This window comes from Argentina silus (assembly GCF_951799395.1).
Source record: "Argentina silus genome assembly, chromosome: 19".
NCBI lineage: Eukaryota > Metazoa > Chordata > Actinopteri > Argentiniformes > Argentinidae > Argentina > Argentina silus.
The window spans coordinates 8,576,868-8,592,123 of record NC_139673.1 but is presented as its reverse complement, the minus strand read 5'-3'; the positions used below and the strand labels follow the sequence as shown (position 1 = coordinate 8,592,123).

Below are 15,256 nucleotides of genomic sequence, written 5' to 3'. Positions count from 1 at the left end.
TCTCTCTCTCTCTCTCTTTGTCTCTCTCTCTCTGTTTCTCCCTCTCTCTCTCTCTCTCTGTATCTCTCTCTCTCTCTATCTCTCTCTCTGTATCTCTCTCTGTCTCTCTCTCTCTCTGTCTCTCTCTCTCTATCTCTCTCTCTCTCTGTATCTCTCTCTCTCTCTCTCTCTCTCTCAGTCCCCTCAGAGCCTACATGTACAGAACACACACATGCATAGACAAGCGAGCACACACACACACACACGCACACACAGTTTATCTCAGAGAAAACACTTCACATAATAGCCAAAATAGGCATGATCCTTTATCTAAGACACTCCTAGGTCGGGGTCACAACTGTGGGTGAAATGGTGTGTATGAGAGCTCTCCTGCTCTGCGTTCAAATATTCTGAACTGTGTTTTTCTTTGTTTGTGTATACACTTTCACAGATGTGTGTGGGTTTGCTCCGTAGTGTCATGCCCCTGTTTGTGTGTGTGTGTGTGTGCGTGCTTGAGCGTGTGTGTGTGAGCGTGTGTGTGTGCGTGTGTGTGAGCATGTGTGTGTGTGTGTGTGTGTGTGTGTGTGTGTGTGTGTGTATGTGCGCGTGCGTGTGAGTGTGAGTGTGTGTGTGTGTGTGTGTGTGTGTGTGTGTCGGTGAGCCGAGGGCACATCTCCATGGCTCGTCTCTGTGGTCTCACGTCATCCTCCTTAAGCGCTGTCAGTGTTGCACGGTAACAGCAGGGCACAGGCCGTCTTAATTGGTTTCGGAAAAGCATCCTTGTCATTTTGCGGTCAAACTCCGCCGGAGAAAATGAAGTGGAAGTCGTCATCCCATACGCCCTCCCTCCCTCCCTCCCTCCCTCCCACCCTCCCTCCCACCCTCTCCTCTTCCTCCTCCTCAACCCCCGCACAACCCATCCCACAAAAATCGGAATGATTATGTGCCAGTGTGGGTCTGTGCGTTGGCTGTTGTCTGTTTTTCACTTTTTGCTTTTAGAAATAATTAGAGGAAGGCCTTAATGATTCTCCCTGGTCGGGTGGAAAACACTGGCTGCTGGGGAGGGGAGAGCGTGTGTGTGCGGGCGCGTGAGTGTGTGTGTGTGTGTGTGTGTGTTTGTGCGTGTGTGTGTTTGTGCGTGTGTGTGTGTGCCTGCTTGCGTGCATGCAGGTGTGAGTGTGTGTTTGTGCGTGTGTGTGTGTGTGTGTGTGAGTGTGTGTTAGTGCGTGTGTGTGCCTGCTTGCGTGCATGCAGGTGTGAGTGTGTGTGTGCGTGCGTGTGTGTTTGTGAGTGTGTATGCCTGCTTGCATGCATGCAGGTGTGAGTGTGTGCGTGTGTGCCCCTTTTACTTTTTGTAATAGTGTGTACATAGTGTGTTTGTAGATGGTGTGTGTGTGTGTGTGTGTGTGTGTGTGCACGCGTGTGCGTGCGCGTGTGTGTGTGCGTGCGCGTGTTTGTAGATGGTATGTGTGCGCGTGCGTGTTTGTTTGTGTGTGCGTGCGCGTGTGTGTGCGTGTATGCGCATGTGCGGTGTGCGTGCGCACGGCTGTCCTTTTACGTGGATTAGCCGGTGAATGCTGCTGGAGGATGATCAGACTCTGAACACAGCGGGGTCGCTCTGCGATCACACAGGGATTAGGGGGGGGATATGGAGCTGCAGTGCAGTCTGGGGGCCGCCTCCAGTCAGGCTCATCTCCTCCGCCGCCGCCCCCCCCCCCCACACACACACACACACGCAGACCACTTTAATTGCCTTTGCTTCTTTCATTCCCTGTCTTTGCCTCTCCTCTGCATCGCCCGCTCCCTGGGCTTGGGGAAAGGTCACTGCCGTGGTGCGGTGTGCAAAGCCTCTCTCCGCCTCTCAGTCATGCGGGCTGGGGGAGGGGGGGGGGCAGGGTGGTGGAGGTGGAAGGGGAGGGGGATGGAGGTGGAGCGGGAGGTGGAAGGGGAGGTGGAAGGGGAGGTGGAGGTGGAGGTGGAGGTGGTGGTGGTGGTGGTGGTGGTGGTGGAGGTGGAAGGGGAGGTGGAGGTGGAGGTGGAGAGGCAAGCAGAGTATTGGTTACCGCCCGGCCCCTCACATCGGTCCTATGAAGGAAAAAAAAAAAAAAAAAAACGTTTTTATTCATATATTCAATTACCAGCACATTTTCATCACATCCACAGTGAATCAACAGAACCATCGGAACAGGGATGTCTACAGAGATGTTTCAGAGGGGCTCACAGCAACGGGACGAACTATCATTTTTGAAGCGAAACATCCCCTGCTCTTAGACCGTGTATGTGACGTCCTTCCCTCCCCCAGGCTCGTACGTGCGAGGCCAGGCTGGCGGAGGCGAACGCCCAGCTGGTACACACTCAGCGCCGGGGCCAGGAGCAGCTGGCAGCGCTGGAGGCCAGGGAGGAGGAGGTGGTGATCATGAAGGTGGAGCTTGCCTCTCTCAGGGAGAACTACCACGCCAAAGTGGCCCAGGTCAGACTCAAAAGTGTTTAAGGCCACACCGTAGGTGGAGGGCGCTTAGTGGCGTAGCACACTAACGCGCTTACCACGTAATTGCAAGGTTCCCGGTTCGATTCCGACCCTCGACCTATCTCGCATGTCATCCCTCCTCTCTCTCTCCCGTCCTTCCTGTCAATCTCTACTGTCTCTATCCCAATAAAGCAGAAATGCCCTAAAAACATATTTCAAAAAAGGCCACACAGTATATAAGCATGTCATGATACCTCTCTCCATGGAAAACGAGCTCTCCTAGCTGCCGATATCAGTGTGAGGCTTTGAAATGTACTTTGTGTGCAGGTGGAGGCCTTCCGATCCCAGCTAGAGTCCATGGAGCAGAAGTACGGCACGGCAGTTAACGAGGTACTGAACCTTCACACCTCTAGAGGGGTCGGAGAGACACTGGGGAAGGAGGGGGGGGATGAGTCATGGACTCTTATTGCCTCTCTCTCTCTCTCACTCTCTCTCTCTCTCTGTCTCTCTCTCTCGCCCTCTCTCTCTCTCTGTCTCTCTCTGTCTCTCTCCCTCTCTCTCTCCCAGGTGGAGGTCTTGCGTCAGTCCCTGGGTAATGCTCGCTCAGACAGCTCTCGTCTGCACAGGGAGAGTGAGCTGGTGGTAACCAACGTCAACCAGTGGGTGAAGGAGCAGAAGTAAGAGCTGAGTCCATCCTTCTATCCATCCATCCATCCATCCAACCCTCCCTCCCTCCCTCCCTCCCTCCCTCCATCCATCCATCCATACAACCCTCCATCCCTCCCTCCCTCCCTCCATCCCTCCCTCCATCCATCCTTCCATCCATCCATCCATCCATCCATCCATCCATCCATCCATCTGCTGATGAAACCAACCCTCTGTACACCAGCAGACACCATTAACCCTGTGTGTACCCTGTTCCAGGCAAGCTGGCCAGAAACTGGGCCTCAAGATCAAAGACCAAAGCAAGAAGATCATCTACCTGGCAGCAGAGAAGGAGTAAGACCATTGCTATAGAAACCCATCAGTCCATCTTCCTGTACTCCCGGGTTCCCTAGCTTCCTTCAACCTCACAGGATGAGAGACGTGATTACTGGCGATACCATGTCATTATGCATACTTAGAGTAGGAACAGGTCCTCTCATTCAGAGCACTGGGGAGCAGTGGTAGTGTCAATGTGTTAGAAGGGTTTTAGGTGAGATAGGTGTGTGTGTGTGTGTGTGTGTGTGTGTGTGTGTGTGTGTGTGTGTGTGTGTGTGTGTGTGTGTGTGTGTGTGTGTGTGTGTGTGTGTCTCAGAGGATAATACTGTGTGTGTGTGTGTGTGTGTGTGTGTGTGTGTGTGTGTGTGTGTGTGTGTGTGTGTGTGTGTGTCCAGTCACCTGCAGGACAGTGCTTTGGGCCTACAAGGGGAGGTGAGGAGGCTGAAGGCTGAGCTGGATGAGAGGAGGATCGAGATAGAGAGAGTCAAGGTACTACGTGTCATGTACACACACTGAGTTACACCACAGGAGCATCACCTCATACGTGTTACACACACACTCACATCCCTGACAACAGTACCAGAACAAGCTGAAGTGTGTTACTGGTTAGAGTGTAATGAGGAGTCATATGACTTGAATATGTGTTTGTGTGTCAGGCCTCTCAGGACTGTATGAGTGACCAGCACCTTGCCCTGGCCAGACTTCCCATCCAGCTGCTCAACACACAGTGAGTACAGTTACTACTGCACTACTACTATTACTACTACTACTACTACCACTATTACTACTACTATTACTACTACCACTATTACTACTACGACTATTACTACTATTACTATTACTACTACAACGACTATTACTACTACTATTACTACTATTACTATTACTACTACTACCACTATTACTACTACCACTATTACTACTACGACGACTATTACTACTACTACCACTATTACTACTACGACTATTACTACTACTACCACTATTACTACTACCACTATTACTACTACTATTACTACTATTACTACTACTATTACTACTACTACCACTATTACTACTACTACCACTATTACTACTACTACTATTACTACTATTACTATTACTACTACGACTATTACTATTACTACTATGACTACTACTACTACTACTATTACTGCTATTACTATTACTACGACTACCACTATTACTACTATCACTATTACTACTACTATTACTACTATCACTATTACTACTACGACTATTACTACTACTACTACCACTATTACTACTACTATTACTATTACTACGACGACTATTACTACTATTACTATTACTACTACCACTATTACTATTACTACTACTATTACTACTACGACGACTATTACTACTACTACCACTATTACTACTACGACTATTACTATTACTACTATTACTACTACTATTACTACTACGACGACTATTACTACTACTATGACTACTACTATTACTACGACTACCACTATTACTACTACTATTACTACTATCACTATTACTACTACTACTACTACTACTACTACCACTATTACTACTACTATTACTATTACTACTATGACTATTACAACTACTACTACTTCTACCACTACTACTACTACTACTACTATCACTATTACTGTTACTACTACTACAACTACTAATACTACTGATACTGTTAGTGACTTGGGCCAGACAGTGTTGGAGTGTGATATGACTGGAGTTACTGGTACTGATACTGTTAGTGACCTGGGCCAGACAGTGCAGATCAGTGCTCTTGGCTCCACTCCATCCTCCTCTTTTCTCTTCGAGACGACTCTGGCAGCATCCCCAGCTCTCCAGGAACCAAAAAAGCACTACATCTAGAGAAGCCTAATGAATACAAATCTTCCTCCTCCTCCTCCTCCTCCACCTCCTCCTCCTCCACCTCCTCCTCCTGCCTGGCTCTAGAGACAGCATCAGTGACGAAGCAGAGAGTTCCCTGACAGGGTGACTGGCTCTCTGTGTGTTTCCAGAGTGGAGAGCCGAGACACGGGTCAATACTAACACTCAACACCACACCGCAGACTCTCTCAGTCCAGAGCGGATCCTCTGTTGTAGCTCGGAGGTTCTTTATTGGCTGCCATGTTTATTTCTCTTGTTGGGGGGGATTAGCATAGGGCCTCTGTGTGTTTCTGGGGCTAATGGCCCGTGTCGCCCGGCTGTGAAATCACTGGCCTGAGAGCCCTGAGAAGCCTGCAGATTGGTGTTTGTGAATCCCTCTGGCCCCCCCTCAGGCCAGCCTCAGGGCCACAAGCCGAGGCCCTGCCACTAATGCAGCGCTGCACCTCACAGGCACTCTCTCTCTCTCTCTCTCTCTCTCTCTCTTTCTCACTCTCTCTCCGTCTCCCAGTCCCTCACGACTCCCAGCGGCCTCAGCCCTACAGGCTGTGTGGGGCACCAGGCGCCTCTCCGTGACCCCCCCCTCCACCGCCGTCTGCTCACACCAGGGCTCGGCCATCATTGGCCCGCCCCGCCCTCCGCCTCTCCTCTCCTCGCCTCGCAGGATGGCTGGAGCTTGTTAACACTGAAGATGCATTTGTGCAGTCGGGCGGGAAATCTGGTTGGAGGTGGTTGGAGGTGGCCGGGGGGGGGGGGGTTGGGGGGGAGGAGGAGGGGGGGGAGATGAAGGTCTGACCTCTACCGCTCAACCTTGGCCTCTTAGCTCCTGTGCCCCCCCCCCCCCGGCCAGACAGACAGGTAGACAGACAGACAGACGGACAGGTAGACAGACAGACAGACGGACAGGTAGACAGACGGACAGGTAGACAGACGGACAGGTAGACAGACAGACAGACAGACAGACGGACAGACGGACAGGTAGACAGACATAGCAGGTCCACCCAGCTCAAGGACACGCTCCCCTCTGGTCCCAGGCAGGTCTTAGTCATGTCTGTTTACCGAAAGCAGTCATGGACACTCTCCCAGAAAAAGACCATGTCACTCAACGCCGTCGCCACGGTAACGGCCGTCTTTTTTAAATTGAAAGTTGAATTTTATATGTGATGCTGAGGGAAGGTTATTTATCGGTGAAATTGTGTTCCACGTCGTTGTTTGACAGTTGAAGCCTTCTCATTTCGCCGGGCCAATAGCCTCTTGCTTTAAAGTAAGACCAGTCCTGTCCTCGCTGGCTAACGGGGGAGGGGGGGGGGGGGGGGGGGGTTAAGGCTGATTTGGAGGGATAACTTTTAGTGGGTGATTGGGAGGGAGGATGAGAGAGAGGAGAAATGGAGAGAAAAGTAGAGAGAGAGAGAGAGAGAGAGAGCGAGAGCTGGTGGTGTGAACCCAATCAGAGCCCTGTGTTGACTGTGCTGATTAGGGGCTTGTGCTGAGTGAGATCCATTCCATCCCCTCATCCCCTTCTGTTTGCTCTGATAACCCCTCCATCATCATCCTCATCCTCACGGACCTCGCCCACGGCACACTGAGCTCAACTCTCTCTCTCCAACTCCTCCGTCTACCTGGCCTTCTCTGCCTCCTGGGCCTGAAGGCCCTTCAGGAGCCCCCGGCCCACCTGCTGTTGGTTAACTTCAGGGTCTGGGGGAGTTTTTAAAACGTTCCAGAAAGTTGCAAAAACAGTGAAGTTGAAAGTGAGGAGGAGCACTGAGGCATTGGCTGGATAATTGCTTCAGAGAGCGTACAGTAGTGTGTGTGTGTGTGTCTGCGGGCGTGCGTGCGGGCGTGCGGGCGGGCGGGCGTGCGTGTGTACGCATGTGCGTGTGTGTGTGTGCCTGGCCCGAGACCAGCCGAGGGCAGATGCAAACTCAAGCCCATTAAGGCCCACTGGGTGACTGAAGTGAACTGCTGCTAATGTTCCAGGACATCCAGAGAGAGCCTGCAGGGAGCTGGAGAACAGAGAGGCGGGCGGCCTGAAAGCAGCCAGAGAGAGAGAGAGAGAGAGAGGGAGGGAGAGAGAGAGAGAGAGGGGGAGGAAATACAAATAAATAGATAAATAAGTGAATGGCATGAGAGAGGAGCAGAGGCAACAGTGCGTCCATTCTCACGCAGTGCATTTGTTTATTTATGGCGTCTTGAAGGCCTTGTGCCGGGCCGAGCTGATGGGGGGGGAGGGGGGGAGAGGAGGGGGGAGTACACCCAGGGCCCTCTCCTTCTGCATGCCTGGCTCCACAGCTTTCATTAAGTGTCATTACCAGGGCTTTCAGCGCACAGGGCCAAGCTGAGACCTGACATCCACTCCATAGATATGTGTGCATGCATATGGATAGACTTCTGATCCCTCTTATCCACCACTGAGGAGGGGGAATTAGGCCATGGGGGAAGAGAGAGGAGAGGAGAGGAGAGGAGAGGAGGGAGGAGAGGAGAGGAGAGGAGAGGAGAGGAGAGGAGAGGAGAGGAGAGGAGAGGGGGATGCAGTCAGAGCAGCCCTATCTGACTTTAATGGCAAGGATAGAGCTATTACAGAAATGAAGTACACCGTTCACGCCTGATTTGTCGTCATGAATATATCATAGGGGGGTTATCGACATGGAGAGTGTGTACACTTCTAGAATGTTGTCTCATGATTGTGAAGGGGCCATGTTTGGATCGAAAAACAGCACAGTGTTTTGTAGATAAGGACTGCTGGCGGGTTTTCACTTTAGCTCTTTCATCCCATGTTCCATCGGGTCAGCCGGCAGAGAGAAAGTAGCGGGGGCTGCCGGATGAGGTGCGTTTCCCAGCGGCACGGCGTTCAATTAGCAATTTCCTTTTCCGGTTCACTTCCCGTTCGACGGTCCCCTGATTGATGGAGGGGCTTGTTGTGTTTATTTGGATATCAGGGGATGAAATATTCATATTGTACGCTTTCCCGAGCAGAAGTTATCTAGATGCGGCGTAAATGGTACTCGGGATTAGATTTTCACAGCAGATTGCTGTTATTAAAGAAAAAAAAGTGTGTGTGTGTGGGGGGGGGGGGGGGGGGGTTGGGGAGGGGGAGAAACCCTGTGAGCAGTCATCTTCCTGGGAGGCAATCTATTTCTCTTTCCACGCAGTTGGAGTGCTGGACCGGGCTCTTAATGCACTGAGGCAAAAGTGCTTTGGTCCTCAACCTTTCACGCCTTCACCTCTCCTTTGTGTGATTGAATAGTTAATAACTTTGACTTGCCTTTGAAAGCCTGCGTGACTTGGGCCCTGCTGTCTGTCTGCTATACCTGCCTTCTGCTCTGTCTGCCTGCCTGCCTGCCTGTCTGTCTGCTATACCTGACTACTGCTCTGCTCTGTCTGTCTGCCTGTCTGCCTGTCTGTCTGTCTGTCTGTCTGCTATACCTGCCTACTGCTCTGCTTTGTCTGTCTGCCTGCCTGTCTGTCTACTATACCTGCCTACTGCTCGGCTCTGCTCTGTCTGTCTGCCTGCCTGCCTGTCTGTCTGCTATACCTGCCTACTGCTCTGCTCTGTCTGTCTGTCTGTCTGCTATACCTGCCTACTGCTCTGCCTGCCTGTCTGTCTGTCTACTATACCTGCCTACTACTCTGTCTGCCTGTCTGTCTGTCTATCGATCTGTCGGTCGGTCTGTCTGCTATACCTGCCTACTGCAATGTCTGTCTGTCTGCCTGCCTGTCTCTCTGTCTACTATACCTGCCTACTACTCTGTCTTTCTGTCTTCCTGTCTGTCTTTCTGCCTGTCGGTCTGTCTGTGGGTCTGTCAGCTATACCTGCCTCCTGTTCTGTTTGTCTGTCTGTCTGTCTGCCTGTCTGTCTGTCTGTCTGTCTGCCTGTCTGCCTGTCTTACTTGCCCAAGATGCCAAATATTCTTGATCGCCCACCTGTCCTCCACCAGCCTGTCACACCTGTGTCACACCTGTGCCTGTCCACTGTCACACCTGTCCCTGGCCTGACTTCCCCCTGGCCTGTCTGTCTGCCTGCCTGTCTGTCTGTCTGCCTTCCTGTTCATGAGTCTCCACATCAGGATTCTGATGGAAAGGTTTTGATCTCTTACTCCCTCTCTTCGTCTCCACTCTCCCTCTCGCTCTCTCCCTCCACACACATGCACACAAATAGACGCGCACACACACGCAGACACCCGCGCGCACACACACACTCACACACACACAAACACACACACACAAACACGCGCACAGAGCTCATTAGCGCACCCCGCGCTCACAGCTCCGGCAGAATGCGACCCTGCCTAATTGTGCACCACGCTCATTTCTTCTCCCTGCATGATGTGGCGATTGCTTATTTATTCTCCTCAGGGCTCCTCTCTCACATTAAAATGATTGACTCATTTCATTCACTGCACATTTGCTGAGCTTTATTTGATTTAGCTCATTTCCCTTGGTGCCCGAATCCCTTCCTATTTCCCCATGCTTAAAAGTTATAATGCTACCAACAATGCAAGATTATTATTCATACTTGTGATTGTTTCTCCGGCTAATTATCTGTGTTGGAATAATTTTGCATCCGTGAGCCTGTTTATCCCCGCGGAATTAAACGGCACAAAAGGGCAAGCATTAAGGATGCTGTCGGAACAGCCGAGGAGCCAATTGTGTACACAAAGCTGGCAGACGCGGTCAACAAGAAGCTTAAGAGGGATTGGGGCATCGCCGAGGAAGGTTTACCAGAATAAGCAGAGCCGAATTTGCATTCCGTTAGAGACCTGTTTACGAACAGAGCCATCAACATTTGGTCAAATCAGTTAATGAGACGGGGGCTCTGCTGTTTTGACAGCCGATGTGCTCGCTTGAGAAAAACAAGTGGGAGTTAGCAGAGGATACGAGAGGCCACGGTTAAAGTGGGGAAGACAGAGCCACTCCATTCTATCCATTGACTATACTCACCCCCCCCCCCCCCCCCCCCCCATACAGAGGTAAGGCCCTGGCTGGCCCAGAGGACAGCACTAGAGAGGAGCAGCTCAGAGAACAGGGCCAGAGCAGAGACAGGCTAGCAGCAGGAGACCTCTTCAGTAGCGTTCCGGTAGGTTCCTACTAGGGGAAAGGCTATTAGCTCATCAATGGACCACACAGCTGGAGAGTAATACTGATGTGAGTGACAGGATATATATTATATATTATATTATATTATATTATATTATTTTATATATATATAATATATATATAATATATTATATATATATATCATATATTATTTTATATTATGTTATATTATATATTCTGTATAGTCATATATTATTAGATATTTAAAAGTAGTGGGAAGTGAATTATTAAGTAAAGACATGTATTAGCGGTAATTTTCTTCTTAAGAAGATGTTAGGACAGGGATGCAAACAAATCTGGGGGTCCGTGGCGATGCCTGGTTCATGTCCTGATGATATGAACACACCAGCAGTCACTGGGCAGGGTCTGGTCTTCAGGTTCCAATCACTCCAACGCTGTCGGCCTGCGTCTTGCTCAACTGTGTAGTAAGCTACCTGCTTTCACCTCTGCCTCTGTCTCAGACCTGCTCTGACTGTGAGAGGAGTCTTGAGCGATCGGGGAGAGGAGAAGCCGCGGAGGAGGAAGGCCCTTCCCGCAGACCACCAGCAGCGCTAGCCTCGGCCTGCGCCTGCCTGGCGGGAAGGGGGCCCACGTTTGCCGCTGAGGTGGCCAGGAGAGTGGCCCTGCGAGCGCTGGAGAGGAGAGCCCTGCCCTGGGGCCACCAGGCCTGGGGGCCACGACGGAGCAGACCCCGCTCTCTCAGCTGGGACGGACCACGGCCAACGCCACACGTCTCAGGGAGGGATGCTGACGGCTTCGAGAGCATCTGCCTTTAAACAGGGGAAGAGAAGAGCTAGCTCTCTCGATTGTTATGTCATTATGTTAAGTTATTATGTTTTTATGACTCTACGGTTTGTAGAAAAAGGGTTTTTAGAATTGTTTTGTAACTGTAGTAGGTATGAATCAATTATTGTTCTTCATTGGGGGGGAAAAAAAGCTAAACTTGAATCGGTTACTATTATCATTTGTTACCTTTGCTGCACAATGCATTCGGGTCTTTGTTCTGTTCTTGTGATTTCCTACCTTTGAGATTGCCTTACAATGAAATGAGAATTCTGCTCACTACTTTGAATGAAATGTTCAACACTACTCTCTCTGTCTCATCTCTGTTGATTGTACTGTACCTTTTCAGACAGTACCTCTGCTGTGTGATTGTACTGTTCAGTTGGTAGACAGTCATTGTTACTGGGCTCCGGGGCTCACAGGGAGAGTTTAGGAGCGCACTTCCATGACTTCATCACTACTGTTATTGTGAAATGTTTTTAACTATCCACTCAGGGTTTTATTATTTTACATGTATACGTTTAAGGAATGGTTTAAAGTTGAGCGGAATGGAATGTAAAAATGGAGAATGTGCCTGTATCTTCGATGGTGTTTAATATAAATCTGAAAAAATATAAGAAAGTATCTCGCCTTTTATATCCTGGTTGGGGAAATATTCCTACTTATCCTCTCATATGACATATGAGTCATACAGTTAATTGCTAGATATGGATCTACTCTATAGTCCTCTGTAGTTTTGATATGGTCCAGACCTGGAGGAATACGTCCTTGAGTTAACGTACTTCCTAATGAATGTGCTACAGACAGACGCGTCTACTGTGGCCAAATAAAGGATGGTAAAGGCATCTAAACCCAAAACAAGTGTCCCTTTGTTCTTCCACCGCTCCATTCATCATGAGCCGGTTCTGTGAAACTGGCATCGCTGCGTCTTTGAGGCCAACTCTTGAGTTCCATGCCCACCGGCTCTCAATCACCAGGGATGTCTGAGTTTGACAGTAGAAAGTTGTTTTCTGACTAGAAGAAAATAAGACCCCTAAGCGATGGTGGATGAGCTGTGAGTAAGTCCACAGTCCAGTGGGGGAAGAGAGCAAGCGTGGCAGCCATGCTGTACATAGAAAAATAAAACTGTGAAAATAGACAAAGATGAGGAAGAATCTATTAAAAATGGTTTCAACTTTTATTGGATACAAAACCACCAGACTTTACATGACATTCATGAAATTGGGGCATTGATTGAAACACAGTTGCACAGAAGCAGTATGGTAACTATTGATCGATACACAACAGCTATCCAAACTATTCCTCCTTCATACGGTCATTGCAGTAATTGACTATTTCTCCACCTCCTGCAGTAATTACAGTAGTCGACCGTGCCCATTCTTGTAGCACCCCACACCTGCCTGCAGGGGGCGGTAATGAGCGTATGTGTTCACAGGGGAAGGTATTTGTTTGCAGTGGATGGGATGGGATGGGGGGGGGGGGGGCAGTGGCTGTAGTGGATGGGACGGAGGGGGGGGCGGTGGCTGTAGTGGATGGGATGGAGGGGGGGGGGGGTAGTGGATGGGAGGCAGTGGCTGTAGTGGATGGGATGGAGGGGGGGGGGGGCAGTAGCTGTAGTGGATGGGATGGGGCAGTGGCTGTAGTGGATGGGATGGAGGGGGGGGGGGGGGGCAGTGGCTGTAGAGGATGGGGGGGGGGGCAGTGGCTGTTTGCTCACTGGCAGCCTATAAGGATTAATCCTGGCCTCACAGGAAAAGGACACCATCCCTTTCTGCCTTGGCCAGATCAATAGGCAACATTCTCCTCAGCTCAGCAGTCAATACCCAACACTTAAGGTGTCTGAGGGAACTAAAGAACGCCAATAATTGTTATTAATGCCCTGGATTCCCCCAAGCACTGCATTTAAGGGTAATTCTAGTGTAACCGAGGTTCAACCAGCGTCACATATACGTACTCACACACCTCCGTGATGAGTGTGTATACATTTACAGGAACAAAAACACAGTTACAGAGATTAAAACTATTCTCCACTTGAATGGGCGTTACCTTTTCATCAAATAGATACTGTGTTTGAAACAACATTTGAGCCATTATTGCTGTATTTAACCAGTAACTTCATAGTAATGAGCTCCAACAATATGATCATGGTCAACCAATGATTGGTTCAGGGCTTACAGCTAAATTGTTCCCACTCAGATGTGGTCAAACACAATCATTTGCCCACAGAGCTGGGTTATTCAGTCTGTTTGATATTTTTCCGGTGTGTCGACATTCGATTAATTGTTAAACATTGTGTGTGTCTTAAACAGCATGCGTTTAAGGCCTGTGCCGCGGAGGGGCTTTGTCTGGGTTGTGGAGTGTTATGAAGCATGACAGAGATTTAAGAAATGGCCCATTTGAATGTTTTTTGCCTCGCCTCCTTGATCAAGAGCTTTTTTCACAGGGAGCAAAAGAAAGCCATTGATCGCTTTGACTGATTGTTCAAGGATCATAATTATACACCTGTGCTGCTTTGAAGCCGTTCTCTCAGAAGGAGAATACAGTCATCGAGGACGAATATCCAAATCGTATTTCAGACATCAAACCGTGTATAAATAAGATGTCTGTAAAAGAGGTTCTTGTGAATATTCCCCTTCAATGATGGCAAATGTTTCCCGTCAATGTCCCCTCCTCAGTTTCACATTTGTCAGAGCAAGTGACAAAAAGCACAGCTGCGGTAAGTATCTCCTCCAGGGTGAAGCTAAGGTTCAGCGCCATGCATGGATTTTTTGGAATTACCTCCGATCGCTGATTGTTTATTCATATTGAACGCACACAGGGTTACAGTTCACTGGCTTAAAGTAAATAAACTCTTTCCACAAGGCCTAAACACACACAATGTACATGCGAGGACAGGCTCTGCCATCGCTGATGCACAGGCACAGGCATTATATGTAGTCTGCTGCAGGGAGAGAAAGAGAGAGACAGAGAACAGCATCACAGGAATTTATTTTATGTCACTCAAGCAGTGCCACTCCACACGACAACACAACCGCTCTTCTGTCAGTGGGGAGTCAGGGTTGGTAAACTCAAGCATGCATTTCCTACCTCCTGTTTCCATTGAAAACCACAAGTGTGGGTGGGGGACAAGGAGGGTGGTGGGGGACTGGGGAGGAGGAGGAGGAGGAAGAGGGAGGGGGGGGGGGTGGCGTAGGCAACATTCTGAATTCAATCAAGTGAAGGCCATCCCCATTAGGGACAGAGGGGGCGGGGAGGGGGGAGAAACTCAACTTAAGTTTCCACTGGGCCTGCTGCTGTGCTCCTAATCCAGCCTTGGATGTAATTGGGTCCCAGAAGGCTGTTCATTATCGGGGGGGGGGGGGGTGAGTGAGGCAACAAAATAGAGGGGTGGAAAGAGGGAATGACATGCCTGCCTCGCCTCTCCTCTCCTCTCCCCTCCCCTCCCCTCCCCTCCCCTCCTCTCCTCTCCTCTCCTCTCCTCTCCTCTCCTCTCCTCTCCTCTCCCCTCCTCTCCTCTCCTCTCTCCCCTCCGTCCCAGCACCATTATGGGGATTGGAGTTAATTAAAAGAGCAGTTGATGCCACTGTTCTCCTCATCCATCTCACTTGTTCTCTTATTAAGTTTGTAATGACAGAGGGGCTTGTCCCTGTCTGCCATGAGAGGCTCGCACAGCAGGGGGGAGGAGAGAGAGAGAGGAGGGTGTGGGTGGGGGGGGGGGGATGATGTGAGGGGACAGTACATTTCAACAAACCTCTCGGCGGGCAACGACTAATGCGACAACATGATCCTTCTCCCTTTAAACCTGGCCGTGAGGGTGGGGGTGGGTGGAGGAGGGGGGTCCTGCGGTGCTGTGATTAAGGAGGGACCGCGGGAGGGGGGGGGGGGGTTGAGACAGAGGGGGGGGCCAAGAGGAGAGAGGCGTGGCTCGAACCCCCTTAATCCTGCGCCTCCTATCCCCAGTAGCCTGGGAAGCCATTTTAATTCCCTTCATCATTACACAGACCTTCCACCGGAAATCTCTGGTAAAGGTGATTGCTGACACTGTCATTCACAAGGACTATTTCAAAATGTCAGCCCCCCCCA

At 50.1% G+C, this 15,256-nt stretch overlaps 1 protein-coding gene across 1 annotated transcript in view; it reads left to right on the top strand.

The window, feature by feature from the left end:
• The window catches only part of pmfbp1 (polyamine modulated factor 1 binding protein 1), a gene marked incomplete at both ends in the record, with an annotated part of 149,388 nt that extends 138,443 nt beyond the window's left edge, over nt 1–10,945 (top strand). The window contains 7 exons of the mRNA XM_083690860.1: nt 2,282–2,449; nt 2,774–2,836; nt 3,014–3,123; nt 3,371–3,445; nt 3,823–3,916; nt 4,084–4,154; nt 10,852–10,945. Coding sequence (XP_083546986.1) covers nt 2,282–2,449; nt 2,774–2,836; nt 3,014–3,123; nt 3,371–3,445; nt 3,823–3,916; nt 4,084–4,154; nt 10,852–10,945 — 675 coding nt within the window. The remainder of the gene's footprint in view (nt 1–2,281; nt 2,450–2,773; nt 2,837–3,013; nt 3,124–3,370; nt 3,446–3,822; nt 3,917–4,083; nt 4,155–10,851) is intronic.
• Nucleotides 10,946–15,256: the final 4,311 nt, after the last annotated feature.